General features: G+C 45.9%; 1 protein-coding gene across 1 annotated transcript; it reads left to right on the top strand.

Annotated features, from left to right (window-relative positions):
• Window positions 1-689: 689 nt before the first annotated feature.
• LOC310793074 (histone-binding protein RBBP7-like) lies at window positions 690-18254 on the top strand (the record flags this gene model as incomplete). The annotated part of the gene is made up of 11 exons (XM_083654820.1): window positions 690-697; window positions 984-1129; window positions 5930-6103; window positions 8460-8575; window positions 8876-9036; window positions 9217-9343; window positions 9623-9700; window positions 10246-10322; window positions 14216-14273; window positions 15760-15870; window positions 18126-18254. 11 exons carry the CDS (start codon window positions 690-692, stop codon window positions 18192-18194), a joined length of 1125 nt encoding a protein of 374 aa, XP_083510946.1. The 3' UTR covers window positions 18195-18254.
• Between the last annotated feature and the right edge of the window lie 132 nt (window positions 18255-18386).

Genomic DNA, 18386 nt, shown 5'->3' with positions numbered 1-18386 from the left:
ATTATTGGCCTTTTATCATTACCAAGGTCATGTCGTGGTACTCTGCAGGCCGGATATGACCAGCAGAATATTATACTTCTGGTCATGTCGTGGTACTCTGCAGGCCGGATATGACCAGCAGAATATTATACTTCTGGTCATGTTGTGGTACTCTGCAGGCCGGATATGACCAGCAGAATATTATACTTCTGCTCATGTTGTGGTACTCTGCAGGCCGGGTATGACCAGCAGAATATTATACTTCTGGTCATGTCATAGTACTCTGCAGGCCGGATATGACCAGCAGAATATTATACTTCTGGTCATGTTGTGGTACTCTGCAGGCCGGATATGACCAGCAGAATATTATACTTCTGGTCATGTTGTGGTACTCTGCAGGCCGGATATGACCAGCAGAATATCATACTTCTGCTCATGTCGTGGTACTCTGCAGGCCGGATATGACCAGCAGAATATTATACTTCTGCTCATGTCGTGGTACTCTGCAGGCCGGGTATGACCAGCAGAATATTATACTTCTGGTCATGTTGTGGTACTCTGCAGGCCGGGTATGACCAGCAGAATATTATACTTCTGGTCATGTTGTGGTACTCTGCAGGCCGGATATGACCAGCAGAATATTATACTCCTGGTCATGTTGTGGTACTCTGCAGGCCGGGTATGACCAGCAGAATATTATACTTCTGGTCATGTCGTGGTACTCTGCAGGCTGGATATGACCAGCAGAATATTATACTTCTGGTCATGTTGTGGTACTCTGCAGGCCGGATATGACCAGCAGAATATTATACTTCTGGTCATGTCATAGTACTCTGCAGGCCGGGTATGACCAGCAGAATATTATACTTCTGGTCATGTCATAGTACTCTGCAGGCCGGATATGACCAGCAGAATATTATACTTCTGGTCATGTTGTGGTACTCTGCAGGCCGGGTATGACCAGCAGAATATTATACTTCTGCTCATGTTGTGGTACTCTTTAGGCCGGAGGGGAAGGACTATGCGGTCCACAGGCTGGTTCTGGGGACCCACACATCAGATGAGCAGAACCACCTTGTCATCGCCAGCGTCCAGGTGCCAAATGATGATTCCCAGTTTGATGCCTCACACTACGACAGCGAGAAAGGAGGTAAATACGGCGGGAGTTGTCTGCAAGCTTAAATCTTATTAAAAAAAAAAAAAAAAAATCACATCCAGGTGTTAAAGTAAGTGGTGCAGGTTTGTGCAGGTTGAACCCTATAATCCTTCCCCCTCCCCCCTCTCTGGCAATGTGTGTCTGCATGCATGTGTATAGGCGCTGACACTGCGCAGCCTCCACTTGGAGCCTTGCCGCGGACTAGCGGCGACAGCGAGACTGTGCATACTCGAATGTAACTCGGGGCGTTTGGCTGCGGTACACGTCCAAAACACTAGGTGGCTTGTGGTACACTAAGTCCATTACATATGATGTTATCATGTCATTTACCAAGAACTTGCATGTCGGTGGGGGGACATTTTATTGTCCCTCCATTTCAATACTCAATTCCGGTGAGCCTGCAGAAGGCTTTGCTAGATGAGGGACAAGCACTGTTAAATGAGGAAATGGCATTTCCTCATTCCTCACAACAACTACGTCAGCGGATATGTGCGCTGCCCAAGCGAACGGCCAATCGCAGCTCTCGTGCTACGTGCACATCTACAATGGCACGGCGGCTTGCCTGCTGAAAAAGCCGCTTTGACGCTGCATCTTGATAGGCTGTCTTGCTGTATTCTCGATTCTGATTGGTCCATTTCAACATCGCGCTGGAACCGCCCCCAGCGTTTCAGCGTTTCACTGTCGCAGACTAGAGGCGGCTTCTCTCCGAGCGGCTTCACGCTCGCGGGGCGGGACTAGGGCGGGACCTTTCGTTGAAGCTACCCAATGACAGCTCTTCTTACACATTTCCTCCCCGCACCCTCCTGTGTACAACGTTTCTACAGGCTACAGCTCCAAGCTGGAAGCTGGTTTGCACGCCCACAAAACGCTGCGACACAGCGGAAAAGCGAATTTGCCATTGTAGATGTGCACGTACCGTGAAACGCGACGTCCGCGTTGACGCCGCGGAGTCACATTTTCGAGGAGCTGCACGCCCCCCCCTCCGCCGAGCTGCGCCGATAGGACGGCCAGCTGCGGCGACCCGTCGGCGCTGGCGATTTCGCGTAAGCATAAAACCCGTTTTAGTGTGTGCGTGCGTGTTTCACCGACCCACTGTGCTTCCTTGTCCTTTTACAATATTGATGCTGTCAAGTTGAAACCGTCTATAAGACCATCACAGAAATGTCAGGTTTCAAGCTTAGCTTAGTTAGGTCAGGGGATTAGGTTTTTGTTGCTTTATAAATCAGGCTCATCCTGTAAAAACTAACCTGCCTCCAATAAAGCAATAACATAAGAGCTCTATAGGGCTTCAAGATTGATCTGTCTATCTCACATCAAGACACTCGATTATTCAAATTATTAAAGTTGGTTAGTGGTTTGGGTTTCCCTCTGGTGCCATTCTGTTAGATTTAGCCAGAAACCATATTTCCTACACGCAGCGATTCCCAAACCGCGGGCCGCCGTGGAGTCGGTGGAGGTACTGCAGGTGGGCCGCGAGTTTGTCAACACTGCCGATAAGCCGTTTTTTCCCTCCCGGAAAAACGTCTTTTTAATAAATTTTCCATTCACAACAACGGCAGTTCCCCTCAAGCGAGGAGGGACCGCCCTCTCTCTCTCTCTCCCTCCCCCCCCCCCCCACCCTCTTTGACTGTCTCCCTCTTTGACTACTTTTCAAGTGTGATTCTTGTCGCTCTCCATTCTTCCTGGGTGCTGAAACTGTCTTATTCTGTCTCCCAGCAGGTATGTTGATGGGTGCCGTACTGTGTGCAGGGCTGCTGAAGGCTCCCTGCTGCTCTGGTGTGATGATAGAGGTAGTCTGTGTTTGTGAGTGTGAACAGATGTTGAGCCATTTGAAGGTACAGTTGAAGTCTAAGGCCATGTCCACACGGAGACGGAAGCTATGTTTTTTTTTTTCGTTTCAGAAAAGTTTTCCATAAACATGGAAACGTTTCAAGAAATGTGTGTATCCACATGAAACCACTGAAACCGCTGTAGAATAACAGAGAAAGACAATCTCGTCAATAATGGCATACAACCTCTAGGGGCGCACAGTCTATAATGTGTATCTCACTGTAGCAGCAGCTTAAACCCTTGGCTTTGTGGGGAGGTTTGCCATGTCGATGAATAAAATGATGAAACCTACAGTATACAGGCAAATGCAGAGCTGTTCAGCAGGGCTGATGGTCTCCCTGTAGCCTACAATATAGAACGTTAACTATCGGTGACATTCCTGATATCATCCACTTCCATGATCTTTAGACATGTTGCAAACACATCCCAGCATATTGGCCGCTCCTGCACATCACAGCACAGGCTAAATGATGCAACATAAATATACATTATATAAACTCATGGCATAAATGTGTTTTTATTGGAAGAAGTCGCGTCAAGTAAGTTAAAGTCTTGTTGGAGTGGACACGAGCGGATATCACAGACATCACAGTGCAACCGCGTGTTCCTCAAACCTCTCACTTCCCTATTCACGTTGTATTTACGAGGGCTATATACTAGGGCAAGAGAGTATGTTGGTTTCACTCAGGGTTTACATTTCATTTCATTTCATTTTGTCCAATATTAAAATATTCCAGAATTGCATGTTGTATTAAAAATAAATATAATTTCTATCTAACACGTTAAGCCTGATTTTGTTTGTGTTATTGTAAAAATGTAGCCGCCGCTAAGCCTTCTGGGAAATATCCGATGAAGGGAGGGGAGGGGTGGATGGGTAGAGTCAGCTGTGGAGCCCTGAGGATGTTGTAGGCTACACGCTGTTCTCCGTGTCCACTTGTTGCTGACGGTGGTAATAGAGGAGCATTATATTTTGCTGCAAGATCCCCACTGCTGTAGCACGAACGTTACTGCCATGATTGTTATTGTTGCTGGTGGAGAGAGGTGGGGCTATGGCATCATCGTTTCAGGAAAGATGCGTATGGGTTGTAAACACGGAAATGCAAGGGTGTCGTCTTCAGATTTAATCACTCTGGGACCAGTTTTGAAAAATTAGCGTATACTCCCAGAACGTATAGTCCCAGAACGCGGTTCCATCTGGACGAAACGTCTATATGACAAAAAACTTTAGCGGATACACCTAAACTCGTCTCCGTGTGGACATGGCCTAAACCTCAGTGCATACTGCTGCATACAGAAGCCAACGTAGCAGCATTACAGATGGCAGAAGAACAATGTTTTGAGAAGATGTTTAATACTTCTATTTTATTTGATCCATAAAATATGTCTACTATTAACTCATTCACCGCCAGTTTAGGACTGCCAATATTTAGCACAGGCCAAAGATTTTCATAATTGTTGGTCATCTTTCAAGACCCACAGTAAATTATCTATTAGCACCAGAGTGATTTGCAATACCTCAAAATGAAGATGTACGTCTCTGGGTTCACCAGGAAAAAAAAGTGAGCTTTTAGCATGTTCTGTACTCTACTTATAGCCATTTATATACACCCTGTTTTCACCCAAAATGTCTCTCTGAGAAAAGAAATTGCAGAAAATGGCATTTATGTACAGCACACAATATCATGCAGAAATCGCTCTCAATTCTTTTATTTTGAACTGTATTGACATCAGACATGTAAATATTATTCATTATGACACAAATGACAAAAAAAATAAAATATGAAGTGCTTTTTTTACATTCAAGAATACAGTTTGCTCAGTGTGAGTGAGTGTACAGACAGACACACAGACAGACAGACAGACACACACAGACACACACAGACACACACACACACACACACACAGAGAGAGAGAGTTCTGTCCACAGCTGCCTGCAGCTAGATCGCACCTCCTTCCCCATCAGCGTTTTCCTCCTCTCGTTTGGGCTGGGAGTGGGACGAATGCTGCGACACGAGTCACACGACACAGGAACGGGTCCGCGGCTTGGCTTTGGGACCAGGCGCTGCTGGAACCGGATCGATCATGTTCGTCACGGGTTTGACTAGGCAATCCAGGTTCGCCCTGCAGCAAGGCAGCAGTGCAGCACGACGAGAGGCGTTTCAATGGCGTTTTTTCCTCTGTACAAGGAAGCGCGTTTCTCTGTGTTTCCTCCTTTCCTCCTTCTTTCTCGTTTCAAACAACAGCTGCGGTATGTGTTTGATAACGTGCTGTCGGCTTGACTTTGAGGTTTAGGGACCCGTGTCTGTGTCACAGGCTGGGTAAGTGTTTCAACTACGCGCTGCACTCATAAAAACAAAAACACGTCAAACACGTCTTTGGCGTGGATGGCTATTTCTGATAAGACGTCAAAGACGTCTTTGGCGGTGAATGAGTTAAAGGAACACTCCGTCCATTTTCAACCAGCTTTGTATCATTAGAACATCAGTAGTATATCAGAAAACTGTAAACGGTTTTGAAGTCTGTCATTTAATTTGACAGTTATTGAGTGTTAAAGTGTGGACCAGTGACATCACTGGTCCACACTAACTCAAATTAATAACTCATTAACTCAAACCAACTCTCAATAACTGTCAAACTATTCATCATTCATCTAGTTTGACAGTTATTGAGAGTTGATTTGAGTTAATGAGTTATTAATTTGAGTTAGTGTTGACCAGTGATGTCACTGGTCCACACTTTAACACTCAATAACTGTTAAATTAAATGACAGACTTCAAAACCGTTTACAGTTTTCTGATAAACTACTGATGTTCTAATGATACAAAGCTGGTTGAAAATGGGCGGAGTGTTCCTTTAAGTTTTGATAAGAAATCATGTCCCCAATTGAATTCTCCAAATACAAGGCATAAAGGTTTTAACCCCATCAAGTGATGTACTAGTATTTTTTTTGTATTTTCTCTGTAGAATTTGGCGGATTTGGTTCAGTCAGTGGAAAAATAGAGATTGAGATCAAGATCAACCATGAGGGAGAGGTGAACCGAGCCCGCTACATGCCCCAGAATCCCTGCATCATCGCCACCAAGACCCCAACCTCCGACGTGCTGGTCTTTGACTACACCAAGCACCCCTCCAAACCAGGTTGGCCTGCTGTTCTACACCCACCATAATGGATGCTAGGGCCAAAATGTATCTGCAGTCGTTAGATCCTTGAAAGGATGCGCCTTACCTCCTGGTGGGTTTTTTAGTGGCGCTAAACCAACTAATAAACTCACTGGATGAGTGCCAACTCCCTGCAACTAAATGGCAGTAAAACCGAGGCCATCCTCATTGGGACCCCTCTGCAAATACAAAAGGCTGCCATCACCCACATCACCATCTGTGGCCAGTCCATCCCCCTTTCCTCACTCATAACTAGCCTTGGTGTCACACTGGATTCATCACTATCTCTGGACGCACACATCAAATCCATCTGTCAAACCTCCTTTTTCCATCTGAAGAACATCTCCAAACTACGCCCCTCACTAAGCAAACCTGATGCAGAAAAACTGGTTCATTCCTTCATTAACTCCCGCTTGGACTACTGCAACTCCCTATTCGCTGGCCTTCCCTCCAAAACCATCCAGAGACTTCAATATGTCCAAAACTGTGCCGCCCGGATTCTTACAAAAACACGCAAGTCAGAGCACATCACCCCGGTTCTGCACTCCCTTCACTGGCTCCCAGTTAACCACCGCATCACCTACAAACTTCTCCTGTTAACATACAAGGCCATCCATCACACTGCTCCAACCTACCTCCAAGATCTAGTTACCCCTCAATCCTCACTCCGGACACTCCGATCATGCAGCTCCAACCTCCTTTCTGTCCCTAGGACCAAACTTACAAGCATGGGTGACCGTGCCTTCTCCTCACTGGGCCCCCGGCTGTGGAATCAGCTCCCAGGACCACTCAGGGCTACAGACTCGTTTGACGTTTTTAAATCAAAACTCAAAACCCACTTATTTATTTTAGCTTTCCCCTAGGGTCCTCCCTCTCCATTTACACGTGTTATATTTTTATGTCTTTATCCTTTTATCTTTTTATTCTTTTAGTAGCTGTTGCTTTATATTTATTTTTTATATATTTTTATTTTTCCCTGTTTGATTGCTTGATTGTTTTTATCATGCATCTGTAAAGCACCTTGTGAAGTCCTTGGATTTTAAAGCGTGCTATATAAATTGAATTTATTATTATTATTATTAATAGTTTGAAGCATAAAGTACCGAAGGCACAAGGTAGCACTCGCAAAACTTCAGGACAAAGGAAATCTCAATTTCACCAATTTATTTGGCCATGGTCAATAAAAAGCGTGCCAACGTTTAGGCCTCTTGGCCTTCATCAGGGCAGGGTACTTTATGCTTCAAAATGTATCTGCAGTCGTCAGTGGTTTCATGCACAACAAAGCAGAACTTGTTGTCATGGACTTTGATAGGGGCTGCATCCATCATCATCATACCACCACCATCATCATCATCATAGAGAGAGGCGTGTCTGGGAACGCCCACAAAACGGCTGGCGCGCGAGTGGGGTAAAACCGCCGATATATCTCATAGGCTGACTCACCAAAAGATGGTGCTGCGGCTCTAAACTACATGTTTGGGGGTTCTAGAGTAGAACACAAGACGTCTGCTCAGATGTGCGTTTACTGCGGTGGTTAAATCCCCGATCGTGTCTGCCTGGGCTGGGCTATCAGCTAAATTCTAACTTTGCTGAATGGATAGAACGGGGGAATTTACCCCACCCTGACCCTGTCCCCAGCAAGGCGGAGCCAGCTAACCCAGCGTATATCGTGGGCATTCCTAGAGACTGTATGGGTGTTCCCAGACATGCGGACTGTCTCTATAACTAAAAGAAACTGGGCTCTGCGATTTCTGTCCCGGAAGTGATGTCACTCAACTAGAGCTGCCGAAAATAATCGATTCAGAGATGCATCGCGATGCGGACGTGCACGATTCTGCATCGATTAACAAATATCAAAAATCGATTATAAAAAAAAAAAAATTATAATCAAATAAAATAGAATGTAAGTACATGCAGTTGTTTATTTTAATTATGGATCATAATACAATGCAATTCCAAATGCACTTTTATTTTAAAAGTAGCCACACAGTGAGAAAAAAGAAAGCGAGAAAAAATAAATCATGTATTGCGGAAAAAGTGATGCATCGATTTAAGATGCATCGCGATGCATCGTTTAATCGAATCGAATCGTAGACTTGTATAATCGTATCGAATCGTGAGATCAGTGAAGATGCACAGCTCTACACTCAACTGGAAGTGATGTCACTTTTTTTTTTGTTTTTTTTTGGAAGTGATGTCACTTGCTGATGTTGTCATAGGCATTGTCACATCATCAGTGATGTCATAAGAGCGTGACATGGTGCTGCTCTGTATGTCACTTTGTGTTGAATAGAACACACACAGAGGTGAATTGAGTGTGTGGTATGTCCTTCAGATCCCAGTGGAGAGTGTAGTCCTGACCTGCGGCTTCGAGGCCACCAGAAGGAAGGCTACGGCCTCTCCTGGAACCCCAACCTCAGCGGCAACCTGCTCAGCGCCTCCGATGACCATGTGAGTGACTGGCTAACTCTCACCAGAGGATTAAAATAAAAATCTGTATGTTACCTCTAGATTAATTAAATCAGCCACAATTATCTCTAGATTAACTAAATCTGCCACAGCACATAGCATGAGAATTTGGTCGGGCAACAGCATATATCAATCGACCAACCGACCAGAAGGTGTCAGCACCTAGCTATGACGATCAAATATAAGTGTTGTAGTGTGCTCCCAGCTGAAGACAGACCAAGGCAGTGGGAAAAGAACTGATACCGACTCTGACCTCGTCTTGTCAGTTTCCTTCCTCTCCAGACCATCTGCCTGTGGGACATTGGTGCCAAGCCGAAGGAAGGGAAGATTGTGGACGCCAAGACCATCTTCACCGGCCACACGGCGGTGGTGGAGGACGTTTCCTGGCATTTGCTCCACGAGTCCCTGTTTGGCTCCGTGGCCGACGACCAGAAACTGATGATGTGAGTGGTGGCGGTTTCAAACCGCTAGGCTTGCTCCTTAAGCCTTCAGTGAGACGTTTTCTGCTTCTGTGAATTGAGGATGACAAACTCAACTTAAAATCTGTCTGCCTCCTTTTTTCATTTTTCATCTTATTTCAAACACTTGCTGGCTCTGACTCCGTACCTTCTCGTTTCCACCAGATGGGACACTCGGTCGAACAACACGTCCAAGCCCAGCCACTCAGTGGCCGCTCACACGGCTGAGGTCAACTGTCTGAGCTTCAACCCCTACAGCGAGTTCATTCTCGCCACCGGTTCTGCCAACAAGGTAGAAAAGAGGAGGACAACATAACCTAGATTAGACAAACTTGACCACGATGTCGCACTGGTCACTGAAATTGATTATTTTACTAGAGATGGCCTTCTCAAGGCCTAATAGCAGTTTGAAGCAGTTGTATTTTCTGGAATTTGTTTAGAATTGTGCCTGGACTTGTGTCAATTGAAAATCACTCATGAGTAATTCTTTGCCAATAACAGACCAAAATGGTCTGATCATATTAAATGTATCTCTCAAACGTTTGAATGTCAGTCTTTGTATTTCTCTCAGACTGTTGCATTGTGGGATCTCAGGAACCTCAAACTGAAGCTGCACTCCTTTGAGTCCCACAAAGACGAAATCTTCCAGGTAAGAATTTGCAGTACAACCAAGTGTTGTGCAAACATAACATAACATAACATAACGCACAAAAAGGGGTGTGTTTAGTTAACTTGTGGTCACTTGTTAGTCCAGCCAGCTTTCCACGGACAATCAAATCATCATCTGCGGCTCACCTGTGTATTTAAAAAGAAGTGGACATTAAACACATACATAACATTTAGATCAGCTGTAACACTGCACCCACTATTTGTAAAAAAAAAAAAAAAAAATCCCCAATTGTGATTGGATGGTGAAAGGCTGAACATCTGCCTCTGGGAGTGAAAAGCTCAGCCGTCCTTCAGCGACATCTAGAGGTGGCGACAGGCAACTGGATACTCTGCATCATTGTGAAACGTTCATATTTTTCTGAGCCACGGCCAGTTTTCAGTGATGCAGCAGGTTTTCCGCACCCAAAAAATCCATGATTTTGCACAAAGCTATGATGCACTGCTGCTGTGTGAGTCAACAACTGTGCCGTTTGTGTCAGAGTGGAGTTTTGAACTGCGGGCTCCCACTGTTTCCTACTTTATCAGGTACAATGGTCACCTCACAATGAGACCATCCTGGCTTCCAGTGGCACCGACCGACGCCTCAATGTCTGGGACCTCAGGTAAAACTACAAAGGAAGCTGTAAAGGATCTGGCTTTACGCATAATCAACCCACTCTGTATCATATTGTGGCGGAATGAGGCGCACACCGAGGCAGATCCTTTGGCTTATCAAACTCTTTATTAGCGAGCGAACAGACACACATGAAGGCAGGCACGCCAACACCTCGCTAGCTTCTCCTAGCCTAGCCTAGCTCTCCCCAGCACGTCTGCTCTCTTCCAGCTCCACACAGCTCTCCCCTAGTCTCCACCCACTGGCCCTATGCTCCCTTCACTTGCCACTCCAAAACCCCAAACCCCACATGCACAGAACATCATAACAGACAGATACAGTTAGACATACACCCTACTAGCTATCCCATAATACTCCACCTTACCCCGCGCTACACTGCCCCCCCCTTTTTTTAACCATTTGCCCCCAAATGACACCCCAAAACAACCCTTACATCAACCCTTATAAGCCATTCAACATTTTACATTTTAAACAGAACATTTCCCCTTTTTATTCCCTTTTATTCCCCCCCCGCACATCACATCCCCAAGTCCCACGTGCATCTAGCCCATCTCCGTTTCTGATGTTACCATGGCACAGGTGGTCCTACCCTTCCCCACTCAACAGTTTTGTTCCCCCCTCCCCGCACCGCACTCAACACAGCAAAGGCAGTAGTCCTCTACCTCTTCCTCCATCTGCACCCAGTAGAAATGTCGACAAAGGCGGCTGAGTGTCTCTTCAGGCCCGCGATGCCCCTGACCGCTGCGGCCCCTGTGCGCCCCCCGTAGCACCAACCCCCGCAGGCAGCTGGGCACAACCACGACTCTGCCACTCTTCCCGCGCCCTTCCAACCCCAGAATCCCCGACTCCCACACCCTCAGGTCCGGAAACAACTCCCACAGTCCCTTCGTGGTACTTGAACACATGCCAACCTCCTCCACGGAAGGCCGGCGTCCGAACGCCACCCACTTGCGCACCGGTCCAACGCTAGCGTCCTCCTCCTGTCTGCGTATCCACTCCTCCACATCGACATCCCCCATAGTCACGTTCTCATCCTCCACCTGTAGACGCTTGTCCTTTCGCCCTCCACCAGGGGGCGGCGAGCTCATGTCAGCGGTGGGAACACAAATGGACGGCATCTCACTCTCCACCCCGGACCTCCGCACAGCACCAGCGGGGGGTGTGGAGCAGTTTGACTGGGCCGGCTCTTCCGACATTTGCACCGCTGGTACCTCAGGAAACACAATCGCCCCGACCTGAAGAACCGGCTCTTCCCTCTGGTTGCTCACCTCCTCCCCAGGCTGTGTGTCTCCTCCGTTCCCCCCAGTCTCAGTGCACTCTCTAGCTAAGTGCTGAGGCGAACGGCACGTCCAACAGAGCCTCACCCTTCCTCCAGGCGGACCTCCCTCCGTTCGCACTGTCCTTTGATCTCGGAAAGCGTCGGGGCACACCCTGGCCAAATGTCCACATGTCCCGCACGTCCAGCAGACACCTGGACGCGCCCAAAGTCTCTGCTCCCTGGGTCTGGTCCCTCTCCTGGAACCGTAGTGGCACCCTCTCGCTAAGTGACCCACTCTCCCACAAGTCCAACAAGCTGTCCGTGCTGGCTCCGGCCGCTGCTCACCGTGCAGAGTGGCCTCTTTTATTAGCTGCATCAACTTCTCTGCCCAGGCAGGCGTAGCCTCCAACAGCCGTCTGACCTCTTTCAACAACCGGGCTTCCATCTTCCCCAAGTTGGCAGACCACCAGCTGTGCTCCGGAGGTATCGTCAACTCCCGGCGTGCTCCGTCACGTGCCATTCCGCTGTGGTCGTCCATGGCAGCTAGCTAGAAACGGCTAACTGCTAACGCTAAGTCGAGCCTGATTTTTAAGCCAAAACGATCCCACTTCTGACACCAATGTGGCGGAATGAGGCGCACACCGAGGCAGATCCTTTGGCTTATCAAACTCTTTATTAGCGAGCGAACAGACACACATGAAGGCAGGCACGCCAACACCTCGCTAGCTTCTCCTAGCCTAGCCTAGCTCTCCCCAGCACGTCTGCTCTCTTCCAGCTCCACACAGCTCTCCCCTAGTCTCCACCCACTGGCCCTATGCTCCCTTCACTTGCCACTCCAAAACCCCAAACCCCACATGCACAGAACATCATAACAGACAGATACAGTTAGACATACACCCTACTAGCTATCCCATAATACTCCACCTTACCCCGCGCTACAATATATACTCTCTGTAATATAAGCACATGGGCAGTGTTTACCTTCTCTCTCCGTTTACCTCACGGAGAAAAATCCTCCTGCAGAAACTCCGCCCCCACCAGCTGCAAGTCATTAAGACTTTCAATGCAATTCTCCATGGCCATACTTAAAAAAAAAATAATAATAACAGCCGTCCGCGCAGCAGATTCTGCCTCTCTGGCAGAACTTCCGCAGCTCCGTAAAACGCGTCGCAACGGGGCGCTTTGCCAGAGGAGGACATGGGAGATCTCTGTGAGGAAAACACAGAGAGAAGGTAAACATCGCGCATGTGCTTATATTACCGAGATTATTATTGATACATAGTGGGTTGATTATCGGTAAAGCCATCCATTAAGGATGTTAATGATGAACTGTTAATCGATTAATTGCCGTTAAGACCGTCACAGATAAAAAAAATTATTTTAACTGATTTGATTAACCGACAATGCGTTGTGTGCATCATTTCTGTGGTGGAACTCTCATAATGTAGTAGGCTGTTTAACTTTTATACCAGCAGCAGACGACATAACGTTACTTCACCCAAAGCGGTCACTGTATGATCTGGACTTGCATGTCACTGATGGGCCATGGAAACAGAAATGGTGAGGCAAGAAACGGGCAAAATGTTAAGTCCAGCGTGGGAGCGAACGGACACACACACACACACACACACAGAGAGCACTTCGGGGTGAGCTGAACTGGCGCGGTCGATTTGATACGTTCCCATTTCCAGCGGAGCGAGCAAGTTGTCAATTAGCCTAATTCAAGAAATAATGAACTAATGTCACGGAGCCAAATATGAAAGAACGTCATGAAGAAGAGAGTTGTTATTGTAGCGGACAGTGCAGGGGGTAAAATAAAGAACGTAGCCTACTACTTTGAGCTTGGTACACAGCAAGCAAGCGAGTATCCACTGTTAGCCAGGTCAGATAACGTTATCGTCGACAATGACGAGCACTTTCTTGTAAAACATACCTGGACTCCAACAAAGAAAGCTTCAGATAGTTTTCTCTCCTCCGAGCGCTCGAGCCACTTACATCTATAAGACCCGCAGATGTTAACGTAATTCCCTGGAATGCGAGACTTAACGAGCCAGTTACATGGCGTTGCATTCTTAGACATTGCCGTTTGCTTTTATTTGGTATGTTACATACAATTGGCCAAATTATTAGTTAATTCAGAGTTAGATGATATTGGAGCAGCGCAGCCATTTTATTTTTTATTTTATTTTAGCTGGAAGTCGTCACACGACCACACAACCGGGTCAAATGGGCGTGGCTACATAAGGTGAATATTGCGATGCCGTTCTTAAATACAGCTCCTGCATCATCAATGTTGTAGCCTATCCGACGTGAGGTTGCAGTGCACGAGGCGAAAGTGAAACTCACCAAGGTGCTCACGTCTGATTGTTTAGAAGAAGCTGCTGATGTGCCGTGTGCAGCAGAGACAATAACTCTGAGGATTTGCTTTATTGTGGAAAATGACATGATGCAAATAAACATGGTGGACTGTGAGCGATTTCATTAGCTACTAAACTACATTGAGAACCAGGCTGTCTGGTCCCAGTTATGATTTAAAACTAGAAACATCACACTTCCTGCATATTCAAGGTGTCTATTCCCCCAAATGGACTCAGTTTCACATATTGCTGGATCTGCCTTTCCAGTAAAATCGGGGAGGAGCAGTCGGCCGAGGATGCTGAGGACGGCCCGCCGGAGCTGCTGGTGAGTAGTACTGGCCAAGAGCCCAAATCAAGATTAGGGCTGGGTATTGGTTCAAATTTCAAGAATCGATTCGATTCCGATTCACAAGGTTCCGAATCGATTAATCCCGATTCGATTCGATTCCGATTCGATTAATTTCAATATCGATTTGGTTAGTAATGCTAAAACATGTTTTTTGAGCTGTAACCTGAATTACATGATTGTCCAGTTATGTAACACGGGGTTCCCAACCTTTTTGCTCGACCGGTTGTCAATTTGAATGGTTTTAGTTACACATATATTTACTCACCAGGTGGTGACAAACGTTAAATAACAGCCATTTCATCTGTCAATAAAGACACTTTCACAATTATGCACAGTGATTTGATTTCAGCCTATATAATTTCTAAAAGTAGATATTAATGATCAAACATTTCCATTTATGTAGCCTACAGTATTCATGTTTTTGTTTCAACTACAAACATAAATAAACGTCAACTTGAAACTATGTTTCAACTACCACACACAGCCTATAATATTATAGCCTATGTTTATTTAAAAAAAATAATAATAATAATAAAAAAAATCGATCTCTGGACATATGAATCGATATCAAAGGATTAAAATAAAAATCGATTAAAAAATCTGAGAATCTATTTTTTTTTTAACCCAGCCCTAATCAAGATGTCAGCTGCCATCCACCCAGTTCCACACTCTCCTCTAGATCTTCCACCCTTATATCAGTGCGGAAGGTTTCAGCAGAGACGATGCATTATAGAGACGGTGCAACTTCCAGTCACTTCCTGTATCTGTCACGTGGGTTTCGCCACTGCCACGGCCCCCTTAGGAGACTTGCGGCAGGTCCTGACTATATTGGAGTCAATGGGAGAAGTAAACGTGATCTCAGATTATGACTGATTATTTCTCCCCCATAATCATCAAAGTAAATATTGGGCCCATTTTCCACAACCACATATCTTCTGAACATTCGGACACTAAAATAGCATTTTTCAGATGCACAGATCAGGAGAAACTTAACTTTGTTGGAGGAGACCTGTCTCTGTCTCAGCAACACACACTCATGAGATTTGGCAACAGGAGCTTACGTTAGCAGGGAGCCATTAGCTAAAGCTACATGTGAAGTTCGCTGATGTAGTAGCCAAATCTGTTGGGAAATTTCTTTTTTTCAGCGAATATCTTAGTTACAACTAGATTGAGCTACAAAGGAGCAGTTGTGTGTTTACATGTGTGGAGCTTTGGGAACTCACAATCTCGAGCTCAAGTTAGCTTGCTAGGTCAGCACAACACTTTAAGTGGAGAGGTGACCACGCCCCTTTAGGAAACTATTGGCAGAGCATGGAATGAGGAATCTATAATCCATCATCTATGGTTTCAGCCACTAAACACTAGACTGCTGTCACAACTAAAAATCATTTCCTCGCCACATCTTGTTCACCCCTCCTCAGAATGGGCTCTAACTGTCTCTCATGCTCTTCCTCCCCATCAGTTCATCCATGGCGGCCACACAGCCAAGATCTCGGACTTCTCCTGGAACCCCAATGAACCCTGGGTCATCTGCTCAGTGTCCGAGGACAACATCATGCAAGTTTGGCAGATGGTGAGTACATGTGCTGTCTAATAGTCCACACAAGGCAAAGTCCGTTATTGCCTTACTAACTGAGTTGGGCATTCGGGGACGGAGCCTGAAACTTGCGGTTAGCAACATGTCTCAGGCAGCAGAACGAGCAAGTGAATGGCTGTGGATAAGGAGGAAACATGCTAGCTGGGGAGCTCGCTAAGGTCAGATTGATTGTTTGTTGTTGGTCATGATTAACGGTCCGCATCAACAGGGCTGAATCATTGACAGTGGTGGTGTAGTTAGGGATTGTTTGTTGTTGGTCATGATTAACGGTCCGCATCAACAGGGCTGAATCATTGATGGTGGTGGTGTAGTTAGGGATTGTTTGTTGGTCATGATTAACGGTCCGCATCAACAGGGCTGAATCATTGACAGTGGTGGTGTAGTTAGGGATTGTTTGTTGGTGGTCATGATTAACGGTCCGCATCAACAGGGCTGAATCATTGACAGTGGTGGTGTAGTCAGGAATGTCATACCGAATCGACCTGAATAGCTAGGCTTAGATAGTGAGGTAATATGCAGTTGTGCGGTGGTAGCATGGAGGGGGGTGTTTCCAGGACGCTGGATTACACCGTTAAGCCTTCTTGAGGTGTCGTGGGCCTAACTTAACGAAACGTCGGTGAAGGAAGGTGCCCACTTGAAAACCCCAATGACATGCTTCATACTGCTGTTGGCTAGGGTAGGTAACTGGTGATTTGTGTCTTGTTTATTAGTTTGTTAGCCTGTTAGCTTGTTTTATTCTGGATTGGGCTTCTAAATGTGTTTTTCCTCGGATTTTGGCACAAGGGATAGTAACATCTTGTCCTGTGTATTAATTAATACACACTAGTCACGGTATTATGCAGAATACTTTATCATTCTGAAATTGTTCTCAATGATTGAACATATCAAGAGAACTGTTTAACACAGTGATACTCAACTGGCGGCCCGCAGGCGCCCCCTGTGTGGCCCGCAATGGAATTGCACCAAAAAAAAAAGATACCCGCTGAATAAGTGTCCAAATGTTCATGTCATTCTGGTCAATACTCCACTTCTGTTATAGCATTTCAGTCTGGAATATGGAATGTCTTTCAATAATCTATAATTTAGCTGCTAAATTGTCAAATACCGCCGTCTGCTTGCTACCCAGGCACTTATGTATGTACTAACTTAACCTAACTAACTATCCGGTGTGCACAACATTGGCTGACACCCCAAAAACCTACAATCCGCTACAGAAAAATGTATATTGTTTGTTTATTAACTGGCCGCTGGCCTTCTATCATTTCACGAAAGTGGCCCCCGGGCAAAGCAAGTTGAGTATCCCTGGGAACAGAACACTAAAGCATACATGCACTAAAAGCATGTAATCAGAATAAGTGGTGACCCAAAAAAACAGATTTAATTTGAAGTTTGCAGATGTTGCTTATTCTGGACAAGGGTGCACAGATGTGTTTGATTTAAGTGTTTACATCATTATAAGCTGTTATTTTTCTCCATTTTCAAAGCTTTATACCAGCACTTTCATACCGAACAAAATGTCATTGCCTTGGCCAATCTATTTGGTTTGAGGTAATCACATCAAGAGGTTTTATTCTGTTTAGAATGGCATTACAATTGTTGAACCAAGCTTCTAATTCTGCGAAGCAAATAATGTTAGCAATTTTCATGTTGAGGTACTAGCTGCTAAGTTGTATTTTTTTATTTTTATTTTTTTCATATTTAAAATTTTTATAGAACACAAACAAGACAAAACAGACAAACAGGCTCAGACACAGGGGAAAGAAAGGAAAAACAAAACAAAACAATATAATCAACATTACAAAGTGGTGCCGCCAGCCACCTAAGGTGCTTATGTTCCTGTAAACGATATACCTGGGATCTCACTCAAGGGATCTGTGGGAAGCCAGCCGGGTGAGTCACCCGTCACCCCTAGCCTCGTTGAGGTAGACCAAGAACGGGTCCCAGATAGTCACAAACTTTCTAAGTGTATTGGTTCTCAGGAACCTAAGTCTCTCCATGCGTATAACAGAGGTCATGTCCGTCAACCACAATTGGAAAGAGGGTGGACTGGAGAGGGAGATTTCCATTCCTTCAGAATTTGTTTTTTGGCAACAGTTGTGCTAAGTTGTATGTTTCATTGAGTTTTATTTACTTGCATGTACTCTTCTATCTCTCTCTCTCTCTCTCTCTTCCAAACATACTATAATTATTCTGATATGCATTGTGTACTTCCTTCTCTTCTGTTCCTCCAGGCGGAGAACATCTACAATGACGAGGAGCCAGACACCCCCGCATCAGAGCTGGAGGGCCAGGGATCGTAACCCACCTCTTACCCGCTGCAGGAGTCTCTATCCAGGCACGACCCCTCTTCCACCCCCCGGGCTGCACACCCAGCCCAGCCCATTCTGGTTCATCTTTACTCTAGTGCAAAATGACAGAGAGTCTCCCCCCGGCCCACTTTTTGAATAAACCGGAAAGGTACAAGCAGCACGGACGACACTCCACCTCATCAA

Source organism: Poromitra crassiceps (genome assembly GCF_964638095.1).
Source record: "Poromitra crassiceps genome assembly, chromosome: 18".
Classification (NCBI taxonomy): domain Eukaryota; kingdom Metazoa; phylum Chordata; class Actinopteri; order Beryciformes; family Melamphaidae; genus Poromitra; species Poromitra crassiceps.
This window is presented reverse-complemented; position numbering and strand designations above follow the sequence as displayed.